General features: G+C 42.7%; 1 protein-coding gene across 3 annotated transcripts in view; it reads right to left on the bottom strand.

The window, feature by feature from the left end:
* Positions 1-486: 486 nt before the first annotated feature.
* The window catches only part of fbxl17 (F-box and leucine-rich repeat protein 17), a 317,791-nt gene continuing 292,386 nt past the window's right edge, over positions 487-25,891 (bottom strand). For all 3 annotated transcript variants that reach the window (XM_036980121.1, XM_036980120.1, XM_021606509.2), the window contains one exon: positions 487-2,938. In XM_036980121.1, coding sequence (XP_036836016.1) covers positions 2,801-2,938 — 138 coding nt within the window. In that variant the 3' untranslated portion in view covers positions 487-2,800. The remainder of the gene's footprint in view (positions 2,939-25,891) is intronic.

Below are 25,891 nucleotides of genomic sequence, written 5' to 3'. Positions count from 1 at the left end.
CTCTTGATCGTCAAAGATGGGGGACATATTGAATGACAGCTTTTAGAGCTTTGAGAACGTCACCAGCGTGCTGGGAGGCAAGCTGACGCCTCATCTCAGATGCATGGCTGCTATGATGCTAACAAAGTGCTGACCTTGAAATCACAAGTTTCCCTGCAATGAGACAGAGACTGGTTGATTCAGATATGAGCGAACTGCTGAATATTCACAGTATCAAGGTGTCACTCTCTGAGGAATGAATCTGGTACAGCTACTAGGTCTTGGCATGCAACTGTATATATGAACAGAGTGGATAGTTCCAGGATTTGAAAATCTACTTGGGTTATGCTTTATTTTAAAGTCCGATTTGATGCTGAGGAGGAGAACACTTCATGTAGCATGAGTTAAAGACTCATTTCAAATTTCACTTGGTTCTGTCTTCTATCAAGCAGAGAGCAAAAAATATGACAGAAACAAGAGACAAAAAGAGAGAGAGAGAAAGAGAGAGCGCTTTAAGTAGTAGTGTTTTATTCATCTGTATGTAAATCCAGTTGTTTACTGATTGCTTTAACAAATCAGGGATCAAGAGTGCCAACATCAAGCAGAGAAAAAGAAAGTTAATGTTGAGATTACAAAACAAACTAAAAAACTGGTGGGGGGGGGGGAAACGAGGACTCGATCTGAAGTCAACAAGTCCTGACAAGGGATGTGTTCTTAATTGTCTCTAAGCTCTACGTTTCTGTAAAAAAAATATTACAGTGCTACTTCCTATCCTAAGTTCAGAAAACTACTAGTGTATACAGTCGAGTGACGGCATCTAAAGAAAATGGTTCCAGTTGGTTATCACCATAGAAAAATACCCTGGTTATTTGCTTCATAAACATACCATTGACAGATGAGGAACAGATGAGGAACGAGAGAGGGAGGGAGAGAGAGAGTGAGAGAGAGCTCACCTATTATTTCCATAAAGGGCATGATTATACGTTCTGAGCCAGTATCTTAGATCCTATTGCTAACAAAGATATACTGTAGATGCATGGCCACACAACTAATTCTGAAAATATATGCTCAAACAAAACCAATATTGGGCTAAGTATAATCCTATAGTCGAGTATACATACTGTGGAAATCACTAAAATTCTCATACAGCCGAGCACAATCCCAAACCATTGATTATTACACCATACTAATGGTACAGTATACAACATCATCTTCAACTGAGAGAAAGATAAAAATAAAAAAACAATATCAGAGAAAGACATTACAAGTTCAGACTCATCTACGTTCATTTTTTCTTACCTTTTTTTTTGACATTAAGAACAACTACAGACATCTTCAAGACAATGTTTCTGTCAGAAGAGCTGAAGTATTGAACCTTTCTTCAGCCAGGTAAGTCATTGAGAAACAAATAGCATTTTACGAGGATGACTTTAAAAGTGTAGGTTTCCATCAGTGAAAGTAGAGAGTTTCTCTGATTTACTCGTGTTCAGTGCTGAGAAACTACTCCTTGGGAACATGCTGAGCCGTTCTGGATAGGCTGACTTTGCCCCTGACCACTGGTCCAGAGTCAGATATTGATTCATCTCCCTGATGGTTATAAGGTTGGGATAAGGGTTAGGATCATCTGCTATAGGTCCAGGGTTGCAACTTCTATGTTGAGCCCACTGAGTACTGTGACAGTAACCATGATTAGGGATGGCATTCAATGAAACCTGAACTGCACAAACCAATATCCAACACTGCTCCTGTGCCACACAAATGTCCATCAACTGTGTGAATGACATGACATTTACTAGATGAAACAAGAGCATATTAAGATTTGGAATGAAAATATACATTTTTAGTGAGCTGGAACAATATTTCCCTGCAGTTCTCCCGTGCAGCTGGATTGAATCTCTCAACTGTAGCATTTTATCAGGGAGCCATAGCTATGGTCCATCAGATGGGGCTTAGTTCCATATCGGGAACCTCATATTAGGTCGGGAGTTTACCCTGCCCATTTTGAGCTCACCAGGGAAAAACTAGCCTATATCTTGGACCGGAAGTTCTTCCTGATCGGGTCACATGGTCAGAGAACCCTCGGGGCCTTAAAAACACGACACACGTATGAACATCCAACAGAAAAGGTAGAAACATGTCCAGTATGAAACGACATTGACTTCACAGTGATCAAAACATGTAGCCCTAATGGTCAACGAGACCAGAGTATAATGTTTTTAACATGTTTAGAACAATGTTTCCTTGTTTTCAGTCGCTACTCCATATCCGCAAGTCTGCTATTGCATCCAGACTGGAGTCAGGGGGAAATGTAAGGCTCACAAAACTGCCAGCACAGCAAAAGTCAACCCTCAAACGACACCCTATCACCATGCACTGTAGCACTAGTTTTGACTACAGCCACATAGGGCTCTGGTCAAAAGAAGTGCACTATGGGCAATACAGTTCTTTGATACACAAGCCTAAGACAGAGGTATACAGTGATGTACAGTATGATTTGTCTATGACTTATGACTGAACTACAATGGAATCCAAAAAAGGTCCATAGATAAAATAAAATACATCTACAAAAATAAAAACAACCCAAAACTACAGACATCTTTCCAGAAGGTGAAAATGTGGATCAACCGGTTTGTTTAAATGAGTGTGAAGGTATTACTAAGTGTTTGTAGTAGTATGTTTGAAGTAAACATGATTGGCCATGTGGTGAGTTTTCACTTTGACTGTGCACACGCCTATGTCAGTGTGTGCGGCAATGTATACGCATGCGTGTGTGTGTGTGTGTGTGCGTGCGTAGAGGGGGGGGGGGGGGCTACAGCGGTGGCTATGAGGCGTTGGATGTGTTGGGGCTCCAGCCCATCTGATAGGCTCTCTCCAGGGTTCTCTTGCAGTCCTGCATCACCGTACTGAACACAATGTGAGGGTACTGCACCACCAGCCTCTCCACAGTCTCCTCGTTCACCTGTAAACACAACAGCAGAATACAAAACGCATTAAAGGCACAATATGTTACTTTTTGTAGTAAGACGGCTGGTGATATTATTGACGCCTGAGGTGGCAGAGGACTAGACGTCATGATTCGCGTTAATCAAACAACATTTGTCTGTTCTCTTACGGTTGAGCCTCGATGCCAAGGAAGCTGTTGTGGCCTGACAGCCCAGTCCACCTGAGGCTTTAGTGTCTGGTGGTTAAGCAGCAGAGCATGTCTGTCTAAATGATCTCATGAGAGAACCAGAGGACGAGGAGAGAGAGAGAAAGAAAATAAGAGTTCCCAGATAGAGAGAGAGACAAGGAGAGAGGCAAAGAGAGTTCACAGAAAGAAACAGAGAGACAGAGAGAGTTCCCAGAGAGAGACAGACTGAAAGAGAGTGGGCGGAGAGACGGAAGACAAGCGTCTTCTTCTAATTAGTCCTCTTCATGCTCTAAAGGACAAGGGAATAACAAGTAGTCAAGCACCTTCCCAGCGGTTCCTTCATGCAGGGTGTCACAGCTAGGCTGAGCCTGGCTGACAGTGAGCAGGCCTAGGAGGGCTCAGGACACAACAGGGGTGAAGGATGTTAACCACAACCCACCCTGCTGGTGTCTCACTCTGGCATCAGGACACTGTCCAAAGGAAATATGTGTAAACACACACTTCCATGAGAAGAAATACGCACATGCACTCACACAAAACGTGCTTGCCTGGTCCGTAGCACTGCTGGTTTTCATCCTTCCCCTCTAATCAGGGTCTGATTCATACATGGGACACCAGGTGTGTGGAATCTCTGGACTGGCTCATCAATGACATTCATAGGGTTGCCAAATTCCAGTGACTTTCCCAGAATTCCCAGGTTTTCCAGAAATTCCGGTTGGAAAATTCCCGGAATCAGGAGGGAATAAGCCGAAATCCGGAATCCCTCAACCAGGATTTCTGGAAAATTGATGGAAGCAACCCGAGACATTCAACCAACTAACTATCAGAGAAAAAAGAAAACCAGCAGTGTGAAACTTGGAGACTGGTTTTGACTCCCCACTGGTCTAGAAAAATAATAGCAAAGGAAGAAGTGAAGATTCTGATGTGTTGTAGAGCAGGGGTTCTCAACCTTTTTTCCCCCCAGGGCCCACTTTTTCACATTAGCAAAATGTCACTCCACCCCCTCCCTTTTTAATATTGGTTATTGAGATATTATCTACATCACCAATATTATCTACACCACCAAAACATAGATTTTGTTTCATTCGAGAGGTGTAGGAAAATGTTGATGATTCCACGTAGTTTAACAAGACAAACGACACATTTTTGGGTTGGCTATTAAATTATGATTATAATAACAACAACAATAACAATAAATAAGGAAAATAAAGCCATGACCCGATTTCCCCAAATGTTATTCCGCTACCAAATATGTTTTATTATTATAATAGAATTTATTTTAACCCTCAATTTAAATATACAGTAGCAGTCAAACGTTTTTCTTTATTTTTACTATTTTCTACATTGTAGAATATAGTGAAGACATCAAAACTCTGAAATAACACATGGAATCATGTAGTAAACGAAAATAGCTTTGCACACTCTAGGCATTCTCTCAACCAGCTTCACTTGGAATGCTATTCAAACAGTCTTGAAGGAGTTCCCACATATGCTGAGCACTTGTTGGCTGCTTTTCCTTCACTCTTGCAGTCCAACTGCAGCCCAAATAGGTGTGTCCAAACTTTTGACTGGTACTGTACATATTCTCTTTTACAGAAGGTGAATAAATCAATTGAAGCCAACAGAGTCACACATTTGGCTCTATTATAACAAACCTAACACAATGTTACAATCTAAGTGCTCGGTGGTAAGCGCTATAGGTCCAGGGTTGCGTCAGAAATAGTTTTGCTATTGTCACAGCTGTTTATTAAAAGGGCTGTGTTCTGGTGAATAAAGTTGTATGTAGAGAGGGCTTGGCCACACACTGGCCAACCAAGGCATTCCATGGCTTAAAACACATTCTGTAAGTTATTGACGGTCTTTGCGTTGTAGTCAACTCCCAATTCGGTTGGGGGAAAATAATACTCCCATTGTGGGTTGATTTGACAGTTTATTAAATAAGATGAAGGAAAAAGGAAACCGCACACTGCTCTTGATAGTATCACCGAGATTTAATAAGCTCACGGCCCTCATCAGAAGGCAAATAAGATTGCTCAGATGTGCGAGTGCCTTTTGATTTTTTCTACAGTTTATTAAATAGCATAGGCTACAATAACGAGTGATAGCAAAAAACATCCAGTGTTTCCTCAATATGTTTGGAGTGTTGACAGTCAACATTGTTGTAATTTGTGTCAACGAGTAAAGGGCTTCATTCAGCACACTTCTCCTCAAATAGAAAATACTAGGCTCCTGTAAATTGTATTGTACGTGTGAAGCACGTTCTCAATGAGAAAGATATAGCCTAGGCCTACCGTTGATACGATGTTATAGGACAGAAATATCTAAATAGCCTATGTTAGGAGGAGCAAAAGAGGCTGTCTTTGGAAATGGGGATAGATACAAGCCAAATGCTTTCTATAGAACAAACTGTCAGGATAGGCAACCTACATGAATAATTCATGCATGTGTGTTATATTAAACAAAGAGGGAGTAAAATGTAGGCAAGCAATAAACATTTCAGAACAACTACTAGTCGAATAAGACATGGGAGAGATGGCAAATTTTGGCAAAGAGATTTATTTATAGACTAATACAAAAATAGCCAAACTGAAAACTGCAGACATGACTAGTGCCTCCCCCCGCGATCAAACTGACATAAAAACATAAAATGAAACTCAGCCTAACGTGATCAGAAATCTCAACTAGCAAGCAAGTTGCAGCAAAGAAGAATTGAGTGCGTGCGCGTTCACGGGAAGGGGATGGCGGGGGAGGATCCTGGCAGGGGGGAGCTTTTCGGCACAACACCGGCTTTACCAGGTCGAAATTGCAAACAACTACGCTGGCTGAACAGCAGCCGAAAATAGAATAAGCATTGTATAAGATTACTTCTCAAGCAAAGTCCGATTTCCTTGACTCCTCAAATTTAGAAGGTCGTAGCTCAGCTTTTGAATGACATGGAAACAAAAGCCAAAGATATCCATGTATCAGAGATACGTCTTTGTTGGGCACTCTACCCCTTTGTTTCTAGCCTAAAGCATTGTGGATTTATACGTCGTTATAGATCGGCATATACAATCATGAATTCGTTTTTTTTTTTTTTTAAATGACCCCTTAAATAAAGGAAGGTCCCATGCCCTCCCCAGGTGACCCCTAGGTTGGGAACGCCTGTTGTAGAGGCTCATTAGAGAACTAAATGACAAGCCTTTGATTGCTTTGATAACATATTATGTGCGCTATATTGTACTGAGGAGAATAGAACGATTCCCCCAACAAACTCGTTAATCAGGCCTTAATTACAATTACGAGGGATCTAAAAAATGGGCCTGTCAATGTGATGGGAGGCCATTACCTTCATTAATGCTAATTTAGTGCAGCGCTGTGTGCAGCGTAAACAGGCTTGACACAAAATGGCTCCCAATCAAAGCGCTGAATCATCCGCTAATTGCTAGTTGCTGCAACAATAAAACTATTTAAGCCGTAACACTACCACTGTTTGATGTGTGTGTGTGAAAGTATTTCAATGACCTGTGTTGTTCTGTTCAGATGATTGGTTTGTTTTGGTCTTGTTCTTTTACGCCTGTTCTGTCTTTTTGACTGTTTTTCCCTGTTAGGCAGAACCAATTAATACACATTGGAAAAAATTGAAAGGAAATAAGTTAACTCGGGATATTTATTTAGATTTATTCTGTTTGTGAGAAGTTTGAGTCTAAAACTTTTTGTTTTTTTTTTACAAATGCCATATAAAGGCTTATTATATACCTGATCTGATGCACTAAAAACCAATACAATTACAAGTTCAAACACAAAGGGAGAAGGATAAAGCAAAGTGATGCATGACATATGAATTACTGCATCATTACAATCTTAGAGGATTTATGCCTGTCTTTTTTCAAAATAAATAAATCCAATCCCCTGTACCATCCTGAGCTCTCCACTGTCCCTTATAAAACAAAGCCGTGCCCTTTCCAAGACATGATGACATCACCACACCTGCTTGGTATTTACAACCATCACATACACACACACACAAACACACACACACACACACACACACACACTTTGTGTTGTGAGCCAGAGTCTATGTAAAGACATGAAGGTCACTACTCAGCGCTTTGTGTCTGGGGGTGTTTTCACCAAACCCTGATGTACTATTCTGAAAGAGATCCATATGAAACTGTAGAGCCATAGTATGATAGAGCATATTGCAACAGGCTGGTGCTTTTCATCTTACACACAGATCTGAGATGGCAGCCACACATATCTGGAGCCAGGGCCTATACTTAGGATATTTTCCCCCAGTTTAACTTCAAAGATGCAGTTCCTGTGGATCTGAGGGGATCCTAATGTTGTCTGACATGACAAAGTGCTGTTGTCAGAGAGACAGAGAACGAGAACGAGAGAGAGACAGAGAGAGAGGGAGAGAGAGAGAGAGAGAGAGAGAGAGAGAGAGAGAGAGAGAGAGAGAGAGAGAGAGAGAGAGAGAGAGAGAGAGAGAGAGAGAGAGAGGGAACGAGACACACATAGACACACAGAGGCAGGACAAAGACAGTCCTTTCCAATACCCTATTAAAACCCCCCTCGTTCATTTGGACAAAACAGATGCAACTCTTAATCAGTAACAAGTGAAAACGTTGAGTGAAAACATCGGGTAAATCACTTCCATTTCAAGTAAAGACTAGGATCTGTGAAATGAAGTCTAATCTCTTTTCCTGAACGAGTGTTCCTCAGACACCATGTCCCATCTATCTGTGTATCGACAACTGTTCCTTGGCGTTGCACCTCAGCCATCGTTCCGGCTAGCAGTGACTGGCCGGTGGTAAAGGTGACCTTTCTGAGAGTGCTGCCTTGCTGCTCTCCCTTTTACTGCCAGGGGTTTTAAGAGCCACTCTCACATGCAAATGTATTCCATCACCATGTAAAATATACATTTACCGCCTGCACCGGGGCCTTTCGTGAGTAACCACGTCACTAAAACACCTCGTAAAGATGACAAAACGCTGGCGTGTGCGCACGGTGGCACCGTGGCGTCCATGGGAAGAAGGGGCTCGTAAATCGATAATCAGATACACAAGCAAAAGATGCATATCAGGGGACAAGGACGAGGAGCAGCCTGGTTGCCAGTCTTTTCCCCCTAATGTTGTTGTTGTTGTCGTCATGAGTGGGCTAAAGCAGACCCGGACCTGGCCACATGGAGTGATCCTGAGTCTACGGGAGAATACGAGAAACAACTGTGGTGGATAAGGAAAGGAGTACATTAATACCTGGCATATGTTCTCTGGGACTACATTTAAACAGAGAGAACATGGAACTCATGTTCCCAGATAGTTTTAAAAATACAAACTCACCTCAGTGCAGTAAAACAGGTCAGATATCCAGAAGGAGGAAGAGTATTTAGATGAAGGTGAAATGGAGTTTCATTTAACCAAATGTGCACTCAATCAGAGATGGACTACAACTCAAAAACATCCTTCCATTTGTACTGTTCATATCGCTCTCTCCGTAAACATCAAAAGAGACAAACACAGCCAACGCCAAAGCCTCTTTCCACTCCCATCCACAGAGTGCATCACTCACCCACTAAATACATTTGGGGGACAATGTTTCAAAGGGCAGTTTAAGCAGCTGAGGAATGCTGTGCCTCGGATATCTCAGTAAAAGCAAGTTTAATAAACAGGCTGGGTTTAAACAGGCTGGATTTATAGTGGCCCTAAAAGTGCCTGCAGGAAAATCTGCAGTTGTAAAGTTCCTAAACGAGTGACTGGACGGACAGCAGATACTTCTCTGGCTCTGATAAGAGGAGAGGGGAGGAGGAAGGAGGGAGTAAAAAGGAGAGGAGAAGAGGGCGGAAGGCAACGAGTGTGAACAGAACAGACATGGTTGTGAATGGCACATAAAGGGGGCATAACATGCTATGAAAACGAGTGGGTATGTCGCAAGCAGATGGTCATCGTACAGAGCCTTCAGAAAGTATTCACACCCCTTGACTTTTTACACATTTTGTTGTGTTACAGCCTGAGATTAAAATTGATTCAATTGAGATGCGTCACTGGCTTACACACAATACCCCATCATGTAAAAGTGGAATTATGTTTGAAGAAATGTTTACAAATGAATAAGAAATTAAAAGCTGGAATCTCTTGAGTCAATAAGCATTCAACCCCTTTGTTGACAAGCCTAAATAAGTTCAGGAGTAAACATTTGCTTAACAAGAAAATCTATGGCAAGAAGTTAAAATGGTTGTCAAGCAATGATTAACAACCAACTTGACAGAGCTTGATTTTTTGTATCGACTCGGGTGTGAATTCTTTACGTAAATTAGATATTTCTGTATTTCATTTTCAACACATTTCTAAAAACATGTTTCTACTTTGTTATGATTGGGTATTGTGTGTAGATAGGTGAGACATTCTTTTTAAAATACAGACTAACACCACAAAAGTGGAATAAGTCAAGGGGTATGAATATTTTCTGAAGGGACTGCAATTCTTTAGCATCTGGTACCTAAAGAGAAACCAGTCCGGGTCTGGTTCTCGTTACCAGATTACATCCCTGAGCAATGACTCATTGAATCTCTCTCTCTCACACACACACGCACGCACGCACGCACGCAGACACCTATACAGCATCAGAGCAAGCGGCAGCCTCAGTGCCAGAGACAGAGGTAAAGCTCTGTGGGTCAGCACGGGGTTGGATCAGCTATGTTAGTAAACCCTCCACTCCATCATGTGTGACAAACAGAACATGGGGAATGTGTTCAGGGCAACCCCAATTTCTCCCAGCATGCCTGGATTTTTTTTTTTTTTTTTATCTACACAGGGAAGGAGGAATTTCCTGACCCCAGAGGGCAGAGACGGTCCCAGAGAAATAGATGGCTTTAACATCACTGAACACTACTAAAAAAAAAAAAATCCTCTTTTAGTTTGATATATTTAGGAGTCAAACACCACACGCACGCACACTCCTAGAGAAGATAGTGAATTGGTAAATAAATGGTCAACTCACCTAAATGGTCAACTAACTTAAAACAGAACATTATAATAGAATAATAGCTTTCGTGTTTACAATACAGGAAACGCTCCCTTCAACCTCAACGAGCACACTGGAAAAGCGCTGTAAAACATGCAGGGGAATTTCCCCTAATCATAAGTAATATCACTTATATCACATCAAACTACTGGTGTAAAATAACTTCTGGTCCTGTCATTAAGTAACGGCTCTATCGTTTGTCATATGTTGTACTCGGGTGTAATAAGACTATCGGGATTGTATGTACTGTCCCCATGCTATTACTGGAGCCCAAGGGATTAATACTGAACAATGTAAACGCAACACGCAACAATATCAAAGATTTTACTGAGTTACAGACCATATCAGGGAATCAGTCAATTGAAATAAATGAATTAGGCCTTAATCTATGGATTTCACGTGACTGGGAATACAGATATGCATCTGCTGGTCACGGATACTAAAAACAAAAAAAACAAACATGGGCCTCAGGATCTCGTCACGGTTTCCCCGTGCATTCAAATTGCCATCGATAACCTGCAATTAGGTTCGATGTCCTTAGCTTACGCCTGCCTATACCATTACCCCACAACATTTCAGAGAAATACGTTTTTTTTTTTTGTGCGTACAGAACAATTTCTGGGATCTTTTCTTTCAGCTCATGAAACATGGGACCAACACTTTACATGTTGTGTTTAGATTTTTTTGTTCAGTGTAGATTATAAGATCTGGCAACAACAAGACAACGGTGACAGTCTACATACACTGGTTGTGACCGGCCATCAAATCATCCTTCAATCATCATAGACTGTTCACATTGGAAGATGTTCAAAGATGTACTGTACTTTTGGCCCTAAATAACAGATGTATCTAATGAAACATCTATCTAACCAGGAGAAACATGAAGATGTGCATTGGAGAGAGAGAGAAAAAAAAGAAGGCCTTTCATCAAAAGGGACAGTAGGCACATTGGTATTCTAAACATGTCACGAGCTCTTGAAACTCCTTCCTGATCCAGCCCTGTAGAGCCAGTGTACATTGGTTTTCCACATAGACTAGTATGGGTCAGAATAAGGCAATCCTAAAAGACCTGTTGACTGATGTAGGCTTCACTTGATCTCAACAGGCTGATCTTGCTTTTTTCCTGAGACGGGAAGAGATATAGTACAGTACTGCACAAATCTCCGGAAGCAAGCAGGAACAGATTCCAGAGCGGCTTACTGGAGTCCGAGACATGAGGAATTCCATAAGGAAAGTGACAACAGGGCTATTGTGTTGGGGTTACAGTAGCCCAGAAAACGGCCCCTTTAACTGCCCCTGAAATCAACACAAGGACACCCTGACCCTGTCCCTTTAAAGGGACAACGTATTCTGAGATCTGGCAAATTAGGAATCAGTCTTGGTTAAGTAAAGCACTACACCTCTCGGTACACATCTCATGTGGTTCTGTTAACCTCCTCTGACTGGAGGGTAAATGCTGCAGGATGGGAGGAGGAGAGGAGTACAGGAGGAGGAGAAGAGGAGAAAAAAAAGGGGGATGAGGAGGATTTTATCAAACGGAATCAAATAAACTGAGCAGAATCCAAAACTTACACAACCTTGCTTGGTCTTGACTAGAATAGAAAGAGAGAGAGAGAGAGAGAGAGCGAGAGAGACAGACAGAGATAGATTGAGAGAGTGAAAGAGAGAGCGAGAATGAAAGTGAGAGAGCTAGAGAGTGAGAGACAGAGACAGAGAGAAACAGAGAGAGAGAGACAGAGAAACAGAGAGAGAGAGAGACAGAGAGAGAGAGACAGACAGACAGATAGACAGAGAGAGACAGAGAGAGAGAGAGAGAATGAAAGTGAGAGAGCTAGAGAGAGACAGAGACAGAGAGAGAGAGAGAGAGAGAGAGAGAGAGAGTGAAAGAGAGAGCTAAAATGAAAGTGAGAGAGCTAGAGAGAGAGAGACAGAGAGAGAGTGAAAGAGACAGAGAGACACAGAGAGAGAGAGAGTGAAAGAGAGAGAGACAGAGAGCTAAAAGAGTATACACCAGTGTGTGTGTCTGCCTCCATACATTCTCATTGAAGGGCACAGCTGAGATTCCTTTCACATCGTTAGTGGACTGTCTCCGTCTTTCACACTTCTACCCTCTATCTCACTCTTGCTTTCTCCGCCACTTTCTCTCGCTCCTGCCCTTTAAAAGTGAGATGAAGAGATGATGAGGAGGGGGTTCAGTTAAGACCGCCGATCAATACCCCTTCACACGGCGGCATGAGATTTAAGATTACACCACTGACCACACACGGAAAATGACTCACTTGGTGAACTTTGACCTTCAAGCCTAACCAAAGAGGAAAAGAAAGAACCAAGGCAAGGGGAGAGACGGAAGGAATGACAAGTTAATGTAATGATATCTTACCGACTTAGCTCTGATATTTTAGACCTTAGAAAAATAAACATACAATTTTCAGGACATTAATATAGTAGTATATATTATAGGATTAGGTCAAGTAGGAAGTGGTCATTCTAGTAAAGTATTTTCATTTCAGTTCACAAACACAGGCCATGTCATGATTCTTACTTCCTTCCATCTGAACTTGAAACTCTGTATGTAATAACAAGAACTGGCCAATAGGCTTGTTAGACCTCAAAATCTCTTTTCTGAAAAAACTTCTTGAAACTTTACACATAACTCATCCTTTTCTCCGAGCCCAGAGTCTAGTCCCTCAACAATTACTGTAGTGTTTGTGTCTGCAAATTGCTCTGAATATCTGTCTCTAGTCATAACAGAGGTATGCATCAGCCGAGCATCCATATTGATTATGATGCCTGTGGTTTTAACAAGGTCCATGTGGTCCCTCAATGGGAGAACACCATGCATCGCTCTGTCCCCCTCTCCCTCTCTTGGCCATTAACATAACTCATTATGCTTGCGACCAGTGTTACTCGAGAGCAATGTCATTATTTCTCCGGTCCTGGTTCACGCTGATTCAGTGAGTTTGCCGTTGTTCTGTTTCAGCACCAGAGACATTTGTTTTCCCCCTCTAACTAAGGAGAGGAGAGGTACAGTAAAGCTGTGTAAAAAAAATAAAATTCTAATAAAAACATTCCTATTAGGAACACATGGATGGAATCCCTTAGATGGTACATCAACAGTCTTGGGTGTGTTGGTTGGCTGGGAAATCACAGGCGCCTGTTTGATTGGCTGGCTAGTCAAAGCAGTCGTGAATGTTATCGCTAAAGGAGAAAGACACTGCAACGTTCGCAACAACAACAAAAAAAGTCCATGAAACAGTGTGTGTTACTCAACTGCAAAATACACAAGGGGCTGGGAAGTAGTTATGCGAAGTGATGACTCATAACCCGCAGTCCCCACGGTTATATCTGCGGGGCAGGCGGGCGGGTTTAGGGTCATGACATAGTGTGGACGAAGGGCGGGTGGGTGGCAGGCGGGTTGAATAAAGAAATAACAACGCATAAAACATTTGCGATTCATATCTATAGGCTACATTTAGGTTTTCCTTTCAATTCTATCTGGCTTTAGGGCTCCCGAGTGGCACGGCGGTCGAAGGCCCTGCATCTCAGTGCAAGAGGCGTCACTATAGTACCTGGTTCGAATCCGGGCTGTATCACATCCGGCCGTGATTGGGAGTCCCACGGGGCGGCACACAATTGGCCCAGCGTCGTCCGGGTTTGGCCGGGGTAGGCTGCCATTGTAAACAAGAATTTGTTCTTAACTGACTTGCCTAGTTAAATAAACGGTTCAATAAAAAAAATGTAGTATCAAATACACGCCAAATACTTTTGGGAACTTGGGCAGAAAAGTTCACGTAGATCCAATGAGGCAAAGTTGAATTAAATAGAGAGGCGCTATACAAATTTGACAGTCACAAGATGGGGACTTCAAAATGGCACGTCAAGGGAACTGTACTGTTCATATGGGTTAAATGGAACAGTAAGCTAAATGAAATCTGGACACTGACTATAGGTCTATAACCTCTCACATAGACTAATATAATATTAACTCCTGTAGAATGAAGCATTTCTTAGAGTAAAACTATACACCAGAATGTACATTTTGATTCAGGAACAGGAGTGGAGAAATATAGTTTCTTTCTTTCAGCATCTTGAGAGAATGAATGTACAGGTAGGGACCATCTGCAAAGGTGATATCTTGATTAGCATCATACAAGCTGATAGTATTTCAATCACATAAAACATGCATCCAAGCTGAACTGAAATCTTAATGAAATACATTTTGGGTCATTTTAACAGATTTTAATTTCCAAAAAACTGGTAATTTTGATAAATGTACAAAACAAATCTTCCCAGTTTTTTTTGTTTTGTTATTGCAATTTCTCTGCGGTCTCTAAACGTCTTTAAAAACATAAGATAAGTACATTTCACATCAGTTGACCTTTTCCACATTTAAAAGTTATTCAGTTGAGATTGTGTCACCGGCCGACACACAATACCTCATAATGTCAAAGTGGAATTATGTTTGTAGAAATGTTTGCTAATTAATAAAAACTTTAAAGCTGAAATGTCTTGAGTCAATAAGTATTCAATCCCTTTGCTATGGCAAGCCTAAATATTTGCTTAGCAAGTCACATAAATAAGATGCATGGACTCAATGTGCAATAATAGTGTTTAACATAATTTTTGAATGACTACCTTATCTCTGTACCCCACACAATTATCTGCAAGGTCCCTCAGCCGGGCAATTAATTTCAAACACTGATTCAACCACAAAGACCAGGGAGGATTTCCAATGCCTCGCAAAGAAAGGTAGTTATTGGTAGATTGGTCAAAATAAAAATAGCAGACATTGAATATCCCTTTGAGCATGGTGAAGTTATTAATTACACTTTGTATGGTGCATCAATACACCCAGTCACTACAAAGATACAGGCGTCCTTCCTAACTCAGTTGCCGGAGAGAAAGAAAACTGCTCAGGGATTTCACCACGAGGCTAATGGTGTTTTTAAAACAGTTACAGAGTGTAATAGGCTGTGATAGGAGAAAACTGAGGGTGGATCAACAAGATTGTAGCTACCCCACAATACTAACACACATGACAGAGTGAAAAGAAGAAAACCTGTACAGAATACAACTATACCAAAACATGCATCCTGTTTGCAATAAGGCACTAATGTAAAATGTACAAAAATGTGGCAAAGAAATTCACTTTATGTCCTTGGGGCAAATCCAACACAACACATATTTTGGCAGGCATGGCAGTGGCTGCATCATGTTATGGGTATGCTTGTAATCTGCAAGGACTAGGGAGTTTTGTTTTTAGGGTAAAACGAAACAGAATAGAGCTAAGCACAGGAAAAGTCCTAGAGGAAAACCTGGTTCAGTCTGCTTTTCAAAACACACTGGGAGACAAATGCACCTTTCATTAGCACAATACCTTAAAACACAAGGCCAAATATACACAAATTGCTTACTAAGACAACATAGAATGTTCCCAAGTGGCCTATTTACAGTTTTGACTTAAACCAGCTTGAAAATCTATGGCAAAACTTGAAAATGGCTGTCTAGCTGTGATCAACAACCAACTTGACAGAGCTTAAGTCATTTCTCGGAGAATAATCCAGGTGTGCAAAATTCTTATAGACCCAGGAAGACTCACGGTTGTAATAGCTGGTAAATGTGATCTAACATGTGACTCAGGTGTGTGAATACTTACGTAAATTAGATATTTAAATCTATATAATTCCTCTTAAATTCAGGCTGTAACCCAACAAAATGTGGAATAAGTCAAGGGGTATGACAACTTTCTGAAGGCACTGTATCTAATTAGAGACCATTTGACTAACAAATCGCCTTCAACATTTCGGAAATTATCAGCAGGAACATAAACCTATCTAAAAAGGCCTGTCAAAAAATGTTGTTCGCCGGGGTCGCGCAGTGGTCTAAGGCACTGCATTGCTTTGCTAGCTGTGGCACCTGATATTCTGGGTTCGAGTCCAGGCTATGTCGGAGCCGGCCGCAACCGGGGAGACCCATGGGGCGGCGCACAATTAACCCAGTGTCATCCGTGTTAGGGGAGGGTTTGGCCGGCAGGAATCCTGTGGCATGTCGGGCTCAGTGCACGCTGACACAGTTGCCAAGTGTACGGTGTTTCCTTTGACACATTGGTGCGGCTGGCTTCCGGTTTAGGTGGGCATTGTGTCAAGAAGCAGTGCGGCTCGGTTGGGTCGTGTTTCGGAGAACGCACGGCTCTCGACCTTCGCCTCTCCCAAGTCAGTACAGCAGTTGCAGCGATGAGACAAGACTGTACCTACCAATTGGATACCACAAAATTGGGGAGAAAAAGGGTCAAATAAATAAGCAATAAACTGTACAGCACATTTTCTATTGGACTATTAGTGGGTTAGGATCGGGAGCGGTCCTCAGATTTTCACTTCATCGCATAGTCAGGTGGTTGTGGATGGGTTATTATCAATTGCAGGTGGGTGCGGGTGAACAAACAGCTGACCCGCACATCACTACTGGGAAGTTAAGTATTTTCTAGTATTTAACTAGCTTAGGCATTGTCCTTCAAGAAAAATCCAGCGTGTTCAATTTTAGTAGATTACTAAGACATAAATAGTACTGGGGCAGAAATGCCATTCCAGTTAGGACTAGCCATGTGAAGAGCCTGCTGTTCTGAGGAACATGCTCTGTCTGACATATGGGCTACTTGTGGCTAAAATGTATCTGTTTCTCTGAAGATAAAAGGAAGACACTTTTCCAGTCTTTCAGCTCCCTTACTTCAAAGCCTGGCAGGCAGACAGTTTAAAGATGACAAAATTAAATGATTTGATTATTTTGGGCGAGTTTGGATCAATAGCATTCTTTCTCTCCCTGTCAGGCCGTGGAGGTTTGGCCCTAAGGGCAACGGGGTAATGAGTGGAAGCAGGCAGAACGCGCCATTCCCCAGACACTAGGGGTGTTTAATCTCAATGCCCCATTCTAAACTGTGTTAACAGCAAATAGCACAAGTGGAATCAGGGACAGTAACTCCACACATCTATTTTATAGTACACATGCATACACACTCCACACAAGACATAAAAGGAGACAGACACAAAGGGAGACAGACACAAAGGGAGACAGACACAAAGGGAGACAGACACAAAGGGAGACAGACACAAAGGGAGACAGACACAAAGGGAGACAGACACAAAGGGAGACAGAGACCGACACATGCACAATACAATTTTTACATTGTCGAAACTACAATTATACATTTGGATCACACTTTGAATCGACTTTGAGTGGAAAAACAAGTGAGAACCTTCACGTGGTTGAAGTCATCTCCCCCCCAGCTAAACCCAGATCCTAGCAAAGCAGAGCTATCACCAGTTCCCAGACTATAAAACCCATCCAGTGAGGAAGTGTGTTAATATCAAAGTATAACGGTCGATCCTTCACATCCCCCGTCACCATGGGCACCATATGGTCCCTGTTAACAGTCCTATGAATTTTACACATTATGGGTTCTAGGACTGGTCCACATTGTGAGGCTATGGACACACAAGCACGCGCACACACACACACACACACACACACACACACACTCTCTCTAACATTCCCCCACATTCTGACACTTCCAAACAAATCCACACGGGACCTGCCAAGGAAAAGCCGTGGCTAAGTCCTGCGCTCCCCTCCCTCCGTGTGTCAAGGTTATCACACAAGTGTGTATTTGTGTAAAAAGAGACGGGGCCTGCATCCCAAATGGCACCCCATTTCCTTTATAGTCCACTACTTTTGACCAGAGCCTTATGGGCAACGGTCAAAAGCAGTGCTCTATATAGGGTATAGGGTGCCATTTGGGATCGCGGCCCTCTGACACCTCTCTCTTTGCAGGGAGGGAGAGGAAACCAGTGAAGTGAACACAATCACTTCCTCTCATTCAAACTGTAACCATGCACCATGTCTGCTAGCAGCAGCACAGCTATGGATGACAACAATCTAATAGGAGATAATGCTAATAGCTAACCGGGGGCAGAATCGGTGACTTGCACTATTCTCTCCCTAGAAACAAACTGGACTTCATTCGACGCAGACAAAAAAACATGACGAGCGATGCCAACCAATCAGGGACGAGCTCCCTGTGCCCCATGTGGATCAATACAAACTAATCAAGATCTTCCTGCAAACACATTTTTTGAGCCTGACCAAATAAGAATCTTCATAAAAGAGAAATTCATCTTGCTCTCTCCCCAACCCTCATCTCTCGAGGGTAGACCAGAAGGCCTGCAAACTACACAATGAAAAGACCGTAATAAACTCATCCAGATGAGGACATGGCTCTCAACAGACCGGCTATATTTTATCCAGAGCTAATACAGTATAATACAATATCTGGAGCGCACTCCGAGAGCCCGTGCTCAGCTGATCCTGAAGGACATGTCATATCAAACTGAATTGAGTCACCATGGCAGCGGGACTATATAAGTGGCCCTGGCCCTAACTAAGCAGCCCAGAGCCCGTGTTTTACCATGCTGATGTCTCTACTGCTATCACCACTGACCTCACACTGCTGTGAATGACTAGTCCTAGGGATAGAGGGATGGGGCGAGAGATGGAGAGAGGGATGAGAGAGGTCAACATTTCTTGTGAGGAAACGTAGTTTAGAGGCACTGCTCTTTTCTAAAGGGAGGGATACAGGAGAGATGGAGACATCTCAGCAAGAGAGAGAGAGAGAGAGAGAGAGAGAGAGAGAGATCAACCGGTTAGAGAGAGAGAGAGAGCCATCACCAGTTAGAGGGAGAGAGAGAGAGCCATCACCAGTTATAGGGAGAGAGAGAGAGCCATCACCAGTTAGAGGGAGAGAGATAGAGACATCACCAGTTAGAGAGAGAGACGGAGAGAGAGCGAGCCATCACCAGTTAGAGAGAGAGAGATAGACACATCACCAGTTAGAGAGACAGAGAGAGAGAGCCATCACCAGTTAGAGAGAGAGAGAAAGCCATCACCAGTTAGAGAGAGAGACGGAGAGAGAAAGTGCCGTCATCAGTTCGAGAGAGAGAGAGAGAGAGAGAGAGAGAGAGAGAGAGAGCCATCACCAGTTAGAGAGAGAGAGATGGAGAGAGAGAGCCATCCCCAGTTAAAGATAGAGAGATAGAGAGCCATCACCAGTTAGAGCGAGAGATAGAAAGAGAGATAGAGAGAGAGCGCCATCACCAGTTAGAGAGAGAGAGAGAGCCATCACCAGTTAGAGAGAGAGAGATAGAGAGCCATCACCAGTTAGAGAGCGAGAGAGAGAGAGAGAGAGAGAGAGAGAGAGAGAGAGAGAGAGAGACATCACCAGTTAGAGGGAGAGAGAGACATCACCAGTTAGAGAGAGAGACGGAGAGAGAAAGAGCCATCACCAGTTAGAGAGAGAGAGATAGAGACATCACCAGTTAGAGAGAGAGACAGAGAGAGAGTGCCGTCACCAGTTAGAGAGAGAGACGGAGAGAGAGAGAGCCATCACCAGTTAGAGAGAGAGAGAGAGAGAGAGAGAGAGAGAGAGAGCCATCACCAGTTAGAGAGAGAGAGATGGAGAGAGAGAGTCATCACCAGTTAGAGAGAGAGAGATAGAGAGCCATCACCAGTTAGAGAGCGAGAGATAGAGAGAGAGATGGAGAGAGAGAGAGCCATCACCAGTTAGAGAGAGAGACCAAGGAGGGCCTACAGCAGCACCTAGATCTTATGCACAGATTCTGTCAGACCTGGGCCCTGACAGTAAATCTCAGTAAGACCAAAATAATGGTGTTCCAAAAAAGGTCCAGTCACCAGGACCACAAATACAAATTCCATCTAGACACTGTTGCCCTAGAGCACACAAAAAACTATACATACCTTGGCCTAAACATCAGCGCCACAGGTAACTTCCACAAAGCTGTGAACGATCTGAGAGACAAGGCAAGAAGGGCATTCTATGCCATCAAAAGGAACATAAATTTCAACATACCAATTAGGATTTGGCTAAAAATACTTGAATCAGTCATAGAGCCCATTGCCCTTTATGGTTGTGAGGTCTGGGGTCCGCTCACCAACCAAGACTTCACAAAATGGGACAAACACCAAATTGAGACTCTGCACGCAGAATTCTGCAATAATGTCCCCCGTGTACAACGTAGAACACCAAATAATACATGCAGAGCAGAATTAGGCCGATCCAACTAATTATCAAAATCCAGAAAAGAGCCGTTAAATTCTATAACCACCTAAAAGGAAGCGATACCCAAACCTTCCACAACAAAGCCATCACCTACAGAGAGATGAACCTGGAGAAGAGTCCCCTAAGCAAGCTGGTCCTGGGGCTCTGTTCACAAACACAAACACACCCCACAGAGTCCCAGGACAGCAGCACAATTAGACCCAACCAAATCACGAGAAAACAAAAAGATAATTACTTGACACATTGGAAAGAATTAACAAAAAAACAGAGCAAACTAGAATGCTATTTGGCCCTACACAGAGAGTACATAGCGGCAGAATACCTGACCACTGTGACTGACCCAAAATTAAGGAAAGCTTTGACTATGTACAGACTCAGTGAGCATAGCCTTGCTATTGAGAAAGGCCGCCGTAGGCAGACATGGCTCTCAAGAGAAGACAGGCTATGTGCTCACTGCCCACAAAATGAGGTGGAAACTGAGCTGCACTTCCTAACCTCCTGCCCAATGTATGACCATATTAGAGAGACATATTTCCCTCAGATTACACAGATCCACAAAGAATTCGAAAACAAATCCAATTTTTAAAAACTCCCATATCTACTGGGTGAAATTCCACAGTGTGCCATCACAGCAGCAAGATTTGTGACCTGTTGCCATGAGAAAAGGGCAACCAGTGAAGAACACACACCATTGTAAATACAACCCATATTTATGCTTATTTATTTTATCTTGTGTCCTTTACCATTTGTACATTGTTAAAACACTGTATATATATATATATATATATATATATATATATATATATAATATGACATTTGTAATGTCTTTATTGTTTTGAAACTTCTGTATGTGTAATGTTTACTGTTAATTTTTATTGTTTATTTCACTTTATATATTATCTACCTCACTTGCTTTGGCAATGTTAACACATGTTTCCCATGCCAATAAAGCCCTTGAATTGAATTGAATTGAGATAGAGAGCCATCACCAGTTAGAGAGCGAGAGAGAGAGAGAGAGAGAGACATCACTAGTTAGAGAGAGAGAGAGATAGAGAGAGGCATCACCGGTTAGAGAGAGAGACGGAGAAAGAGAGAGCCATCACCAGTTAGAGAGAGAGACGGAGAGAGAGAGAGAGCCATCACCAGTTAGAGAGAGAGACGGAGAGAGAGAGAGAGCCATCACCAGTTAGAGAGAGAGAGCGAGAGAGAGAGCGCCATCACCAGTTAGAGAGAGAGAGAGAGACGGAGCGAGAGCCATCACCAGTTAGAGAGAGAGAGCCATCACAAGTTAGAGAGAGAGACGGAGAGAGAGCGCCATCACCAGTTAGAGAGAGAGCGCCATCACCAGTTAGAGAGAGAGCCATCACCAGTTAGAGAGAGAGAGAGAGCCATCACCAGTTAGAGAGAGAGAGAGCCATCACCAGTTAGAGAGAGAGAGCCATCACCGGTTAGAGAGAGAGAGAGAGCCATCACCAGTTAGAGAAAGAGAGAGCCTTCACCGGTTAGAGAGAGAGAGCCATCACCAGTTAGAGAGAGAGAGAGAGAGAGAGAGACATCACCAGTTAGAGAGAGAGAGCCATCACCAGTTAGAGAGAATCTACTAAAATCTACTAAAAGAATATTAGGTAACAACAATCCCATCCCTTCTTGACAATGTCACTGTAATAGTGAAGGTGTAAACTTGGCAGTAGAAAACATAAACAGTATATTTGACCTCTCAGCTTCTTTATCAAATCTAAAAATGTCAAGCAGACAACCTAAGAAAATTAACAACAATGACAAATGGTTTCATGAAGAATTCAAAAACCTAAGAAAGAAATTGAGAAACCTATCCAACCAAAAACAGAGAGAACGAGAAAACCTGATCCTTCACTATGGTGAAACACTAAAACAATACAGAAATACACTATGGAAAAAGAAGGAACAGCACGTTAGAAATCAGCTCAATGTCATTGAAGAATCCATAGATTCTAACCACTTCTGGGAAAATTGGAAAACAAACAACAACACGAAGAGTTATCTTTCCAAAACCAAGATGTATGGATAAACCACTTATCCAATCTTTTTGGCTGTATAACAAAGAACAAACAGAAAAAGTATATGATCATATGTGATCATATATGATCATATACAGATGTTAGATCAACTATTAAAGACTACCAGAACCCACTGGATTCTCCAACTACATTGAATAAACTACAGGACAAAATACAAACCCTCCAACTCAAAAAGGACTGTGGGGTTGATGGTATCCTAAATAAAACAGCCATCTTGGGAAAATCCTCTGCATTATCAGTAACAGCAGACTCGTACATTTCCTCAGTGAAAACAATGTACAGTACTGAGCAAATGTCAAATTGGCTTTTTACCAAATTAGACCACAAAGTCACCCTACACACCCTAACGAACAAACAAACTAAACCAAAGGCAAAGTCTTCTCATGCTTTGTTAATTTCAAAAAAGCTTTCGACTCAATTTCGCATGAGGGTCTGCTATAGAAATTGATGGAAAGTGGTGTTGGGGGGAAAAACATACAACAACATAAAATCCATGTACACAAACAACAAGGTTAAAATTGGCAAAAAACACACATTTCTTTCCACAGGGCCGGGGGGGTGAGACAGGGATGTAGCTTAAGCCCCACCCTCTTCAACATATATATATCAACAAATTGGCGAGGGCACTAGAACAGTCCACAGCGCCCGGCCTCACTCTACTAGAATCTGAAGTCAAATGTCTACTGTTTGCTGATGATCTGGTGCTTCTATTCCCAACCAAGGAGGGCCTACAGCAGCACCTAGATCTTCTGCACAGATTCTGCCAGACGTGGGCCCTGACAGTAAATCTCAGCAAGACAAAAATAATAGCGTTCCAAAAAAGGTCCAGTTGCCAGGACCACAAATACAAATTCCATCTAGACACCGTTGCCCAAAAAAACGATACATTCCTTGGCCTAAACGTCAGCGCCAAAGGTAACTTCCACAAAGCTGTGAACGATCTGAGAGACAATGCAATAAGGGCCTGGAGAAGAGCCCCTTAAGCAAGCTGGTCCTGGGGCTCTGTTCACAAACAGACCCCACAGAGCCCCAGGACAGCAACACAAGTAAACACAACCAAATCATGAGAAAACAAAAAGATAATTACTTGACATATTGGAGAGAATTTACAGAAAAACTGTGAAAACTAGAATGCTAAACTCTGCAAAAAAAAAGAAACGTCCTCTCACTGTCAACTGCGTTTATTTTCAGCAAACTTAACATGTGTAAATATTTCTATGAACGTAACAAGAATCAACAACTGAGACATAAACTGAACAAGTTCCACAGACAGAAATGGAATAATGTGTCCCTGAACAAAAGGAGACACAGTAACAGTCAGTATCTGGCGTGGCCACCAGCTGCATTAAGTACTGCAGTGCATCCCCTCCTCATGGACTGCACCAGATTTGCTAGTTCTCACTGTGAGATGTTACACCACTCTTCCACCAAGGCACCTACAAGTTCCCAGACATTTCTGGGGGGGATGTCCCTAGCCCTCACACTCCGATCCAACAGGTTCCAGACGTGCTCAATGGGATTGAGATCCGGGCTCTTCGCTGGCCATGGCAGAACACTGACATTCCTGTCTTGCAGGAAATCATGCACAGAATGAGCAGTATGGCTGGTGGCATTGTCTTGCTGGAGGGTCATGTTAGGATGAGCCTTCAGGAAGGGTACCACATGAGGGAGGAGGATGTCTTCCCTGTAACACACAGCGCTGAGATTGCCTGCAATGACGACAAGCTCAGTCTGATGATGCTGTGCCCCAAACCATGACGGTCCCTCCACCTTCAAATCGATCCCGAAACAGAGTACAGGCCTCGGTGTAACACTCATTCCTTTGACGATGAACGCGAATCCAACCAACACCCCTGGTGAGATAAAACCGCGACTTGTCAGTGAAGGGCACTTTTTGCCAGTCCTGTCTGGTCCAGCGACAATGGGTTTGTGCCCATAGGCGACGTTGTTGCCTGTGATGTCTGGTGAGGACCTGCCTTACAACAGGCCTACAAGCCCTCAGTCCAGCCTCTCTCAGCCTATTGCGGACAGTCTGAGCACTGATGGAGGTATTGTGCATTCCTGGTGTAACTCGGGCAGTTGTTGTTGCCATCCTGTACCTAGCCGCAGGTGTGACGTTCGGATCTACCGATTCTGTGCAGGTGTTGTTACACGTGGTCTGCCACTGAGAGGACGATCAGCTGTCTGTCCTGTCTCCCTGTAGCACCGTCTTAGGCGTCTCACAGTACGGACATTGCAATTTATTGCCCTGGCCACATCTGCAGTCCTCATGCATCCTTGCAGCATGCCAAAGGTACATTCACGCAGATGAGCAGGCACCCTGGGCATCTTTTTTTTTGTGTTTTTCAGAGTCAGTAGAAAGGCCTCTTTAGTGTCCTAAGTTTTCCGAACTGTGACCTTAATTGCCTACCGTCTGTAAGCTGTTAGTGTTTAACGACCGTTCCACAGGTGCATGTTCATTAATTGTTTATGGTTCATTGAACAAGCATGGGAAACAGTGTTTAAACTCTTTACAATGAAGATCTGTGAAGTTAATTGGATTTTTACGAATTATCTTTGAAAGACAGGGTCCTGAAAAAGGGGCGTTTCTTTTTTTGGTGAGTTTATTTGGCACTAAACAGAGAGTATACAGTGGCAGAACACCTAACCACTGTGACTGACCCAAAATTAAGGAAAGCTTTGACTATGTACAGACTCAGTGAGCATAGTCTTGCTATTGAGAAAGACCGCCAAACGCAGACAGGCTATGTTCACTCTGCCAACAAAATGAGTTGGAAGCTGAGCTGCACTTCCTAACCTCCTGCCAAATGTATGACCATATTAGAAACACATATTTCCCTCAGATTACACAGACCCACAAAGAATTTGAAAAACAAATCCAATTTTGATAAACTCCCATATCTATGTAAAATACCACAGTGTGCCATCACAGCAGCAAGATTTGTGACCTGTTTGCCACAAGAAAAGGGCAACCAGTGAAGAACACCATTGTAAATACAACCCATATTTATGTTTTATGTTTTCCCTTTTGTACTTTAACCATTTGCACATCATTACATCACCGAATATATATATACTTAATATGACATTTGAAATGTCCTTATTCTTTTGGAACTTCTGTGAGGGTAATGTTTACTGTACATTTCTTGTTGTTTATTTCACTTGTGCTTATTCTCTATTTAACTTGGTTTGGCAATGTAAACATATGCTTCCCTTGCCAATAAAGCCCCTTAAATTGAAATTGAATTGAGAGAGAGAGCGAGAGAGAAACAGGTGTAGTCTATGGGGTGGAGGGATGGCGGTTGAGAGAGGGATTAGGTTCACACCAAGGATAGGTTCGCACCAAGGATAGGTTCACACCAAGGATAGGTTCACACCAAGGATAGGTTCGCACCAAGGATAGGTTCGCACCAAGGATAGGTTCACAGCAAGGATAGGTTCACACCAAGGATAGGTTCGCACCAAGGATAGGTTCACACCAAGGATAGGTTCACACCAAGGATAGGTTCACACCAATGATAGGTTCACACCAAGGATAGGTTCACACCAATGATAGGTTCACACCAATGATAGGTTCACACCAAGGATAGGTTC

The sequence above is a fragment of the Oncorhynchus mykiss genome, chromosome 6 (assembly GCF_013265735.2).
Source record: "Oncorhynchus mykiss isolate Arlee chromosome 6, USDA_OmykA_1.1, whole genome shotgun sequence".
NCBI lineage: Eukaryota > Metazoa > Chordata > Actinopteri > Salmoniformes > Salmonidae > Oncorhynchus > Oncorhynchus mykiss.
Note: the sequence above shows the minus strand (reverse complement) of the source record. Positions and strands in the feature narration are given on the sequence as shown.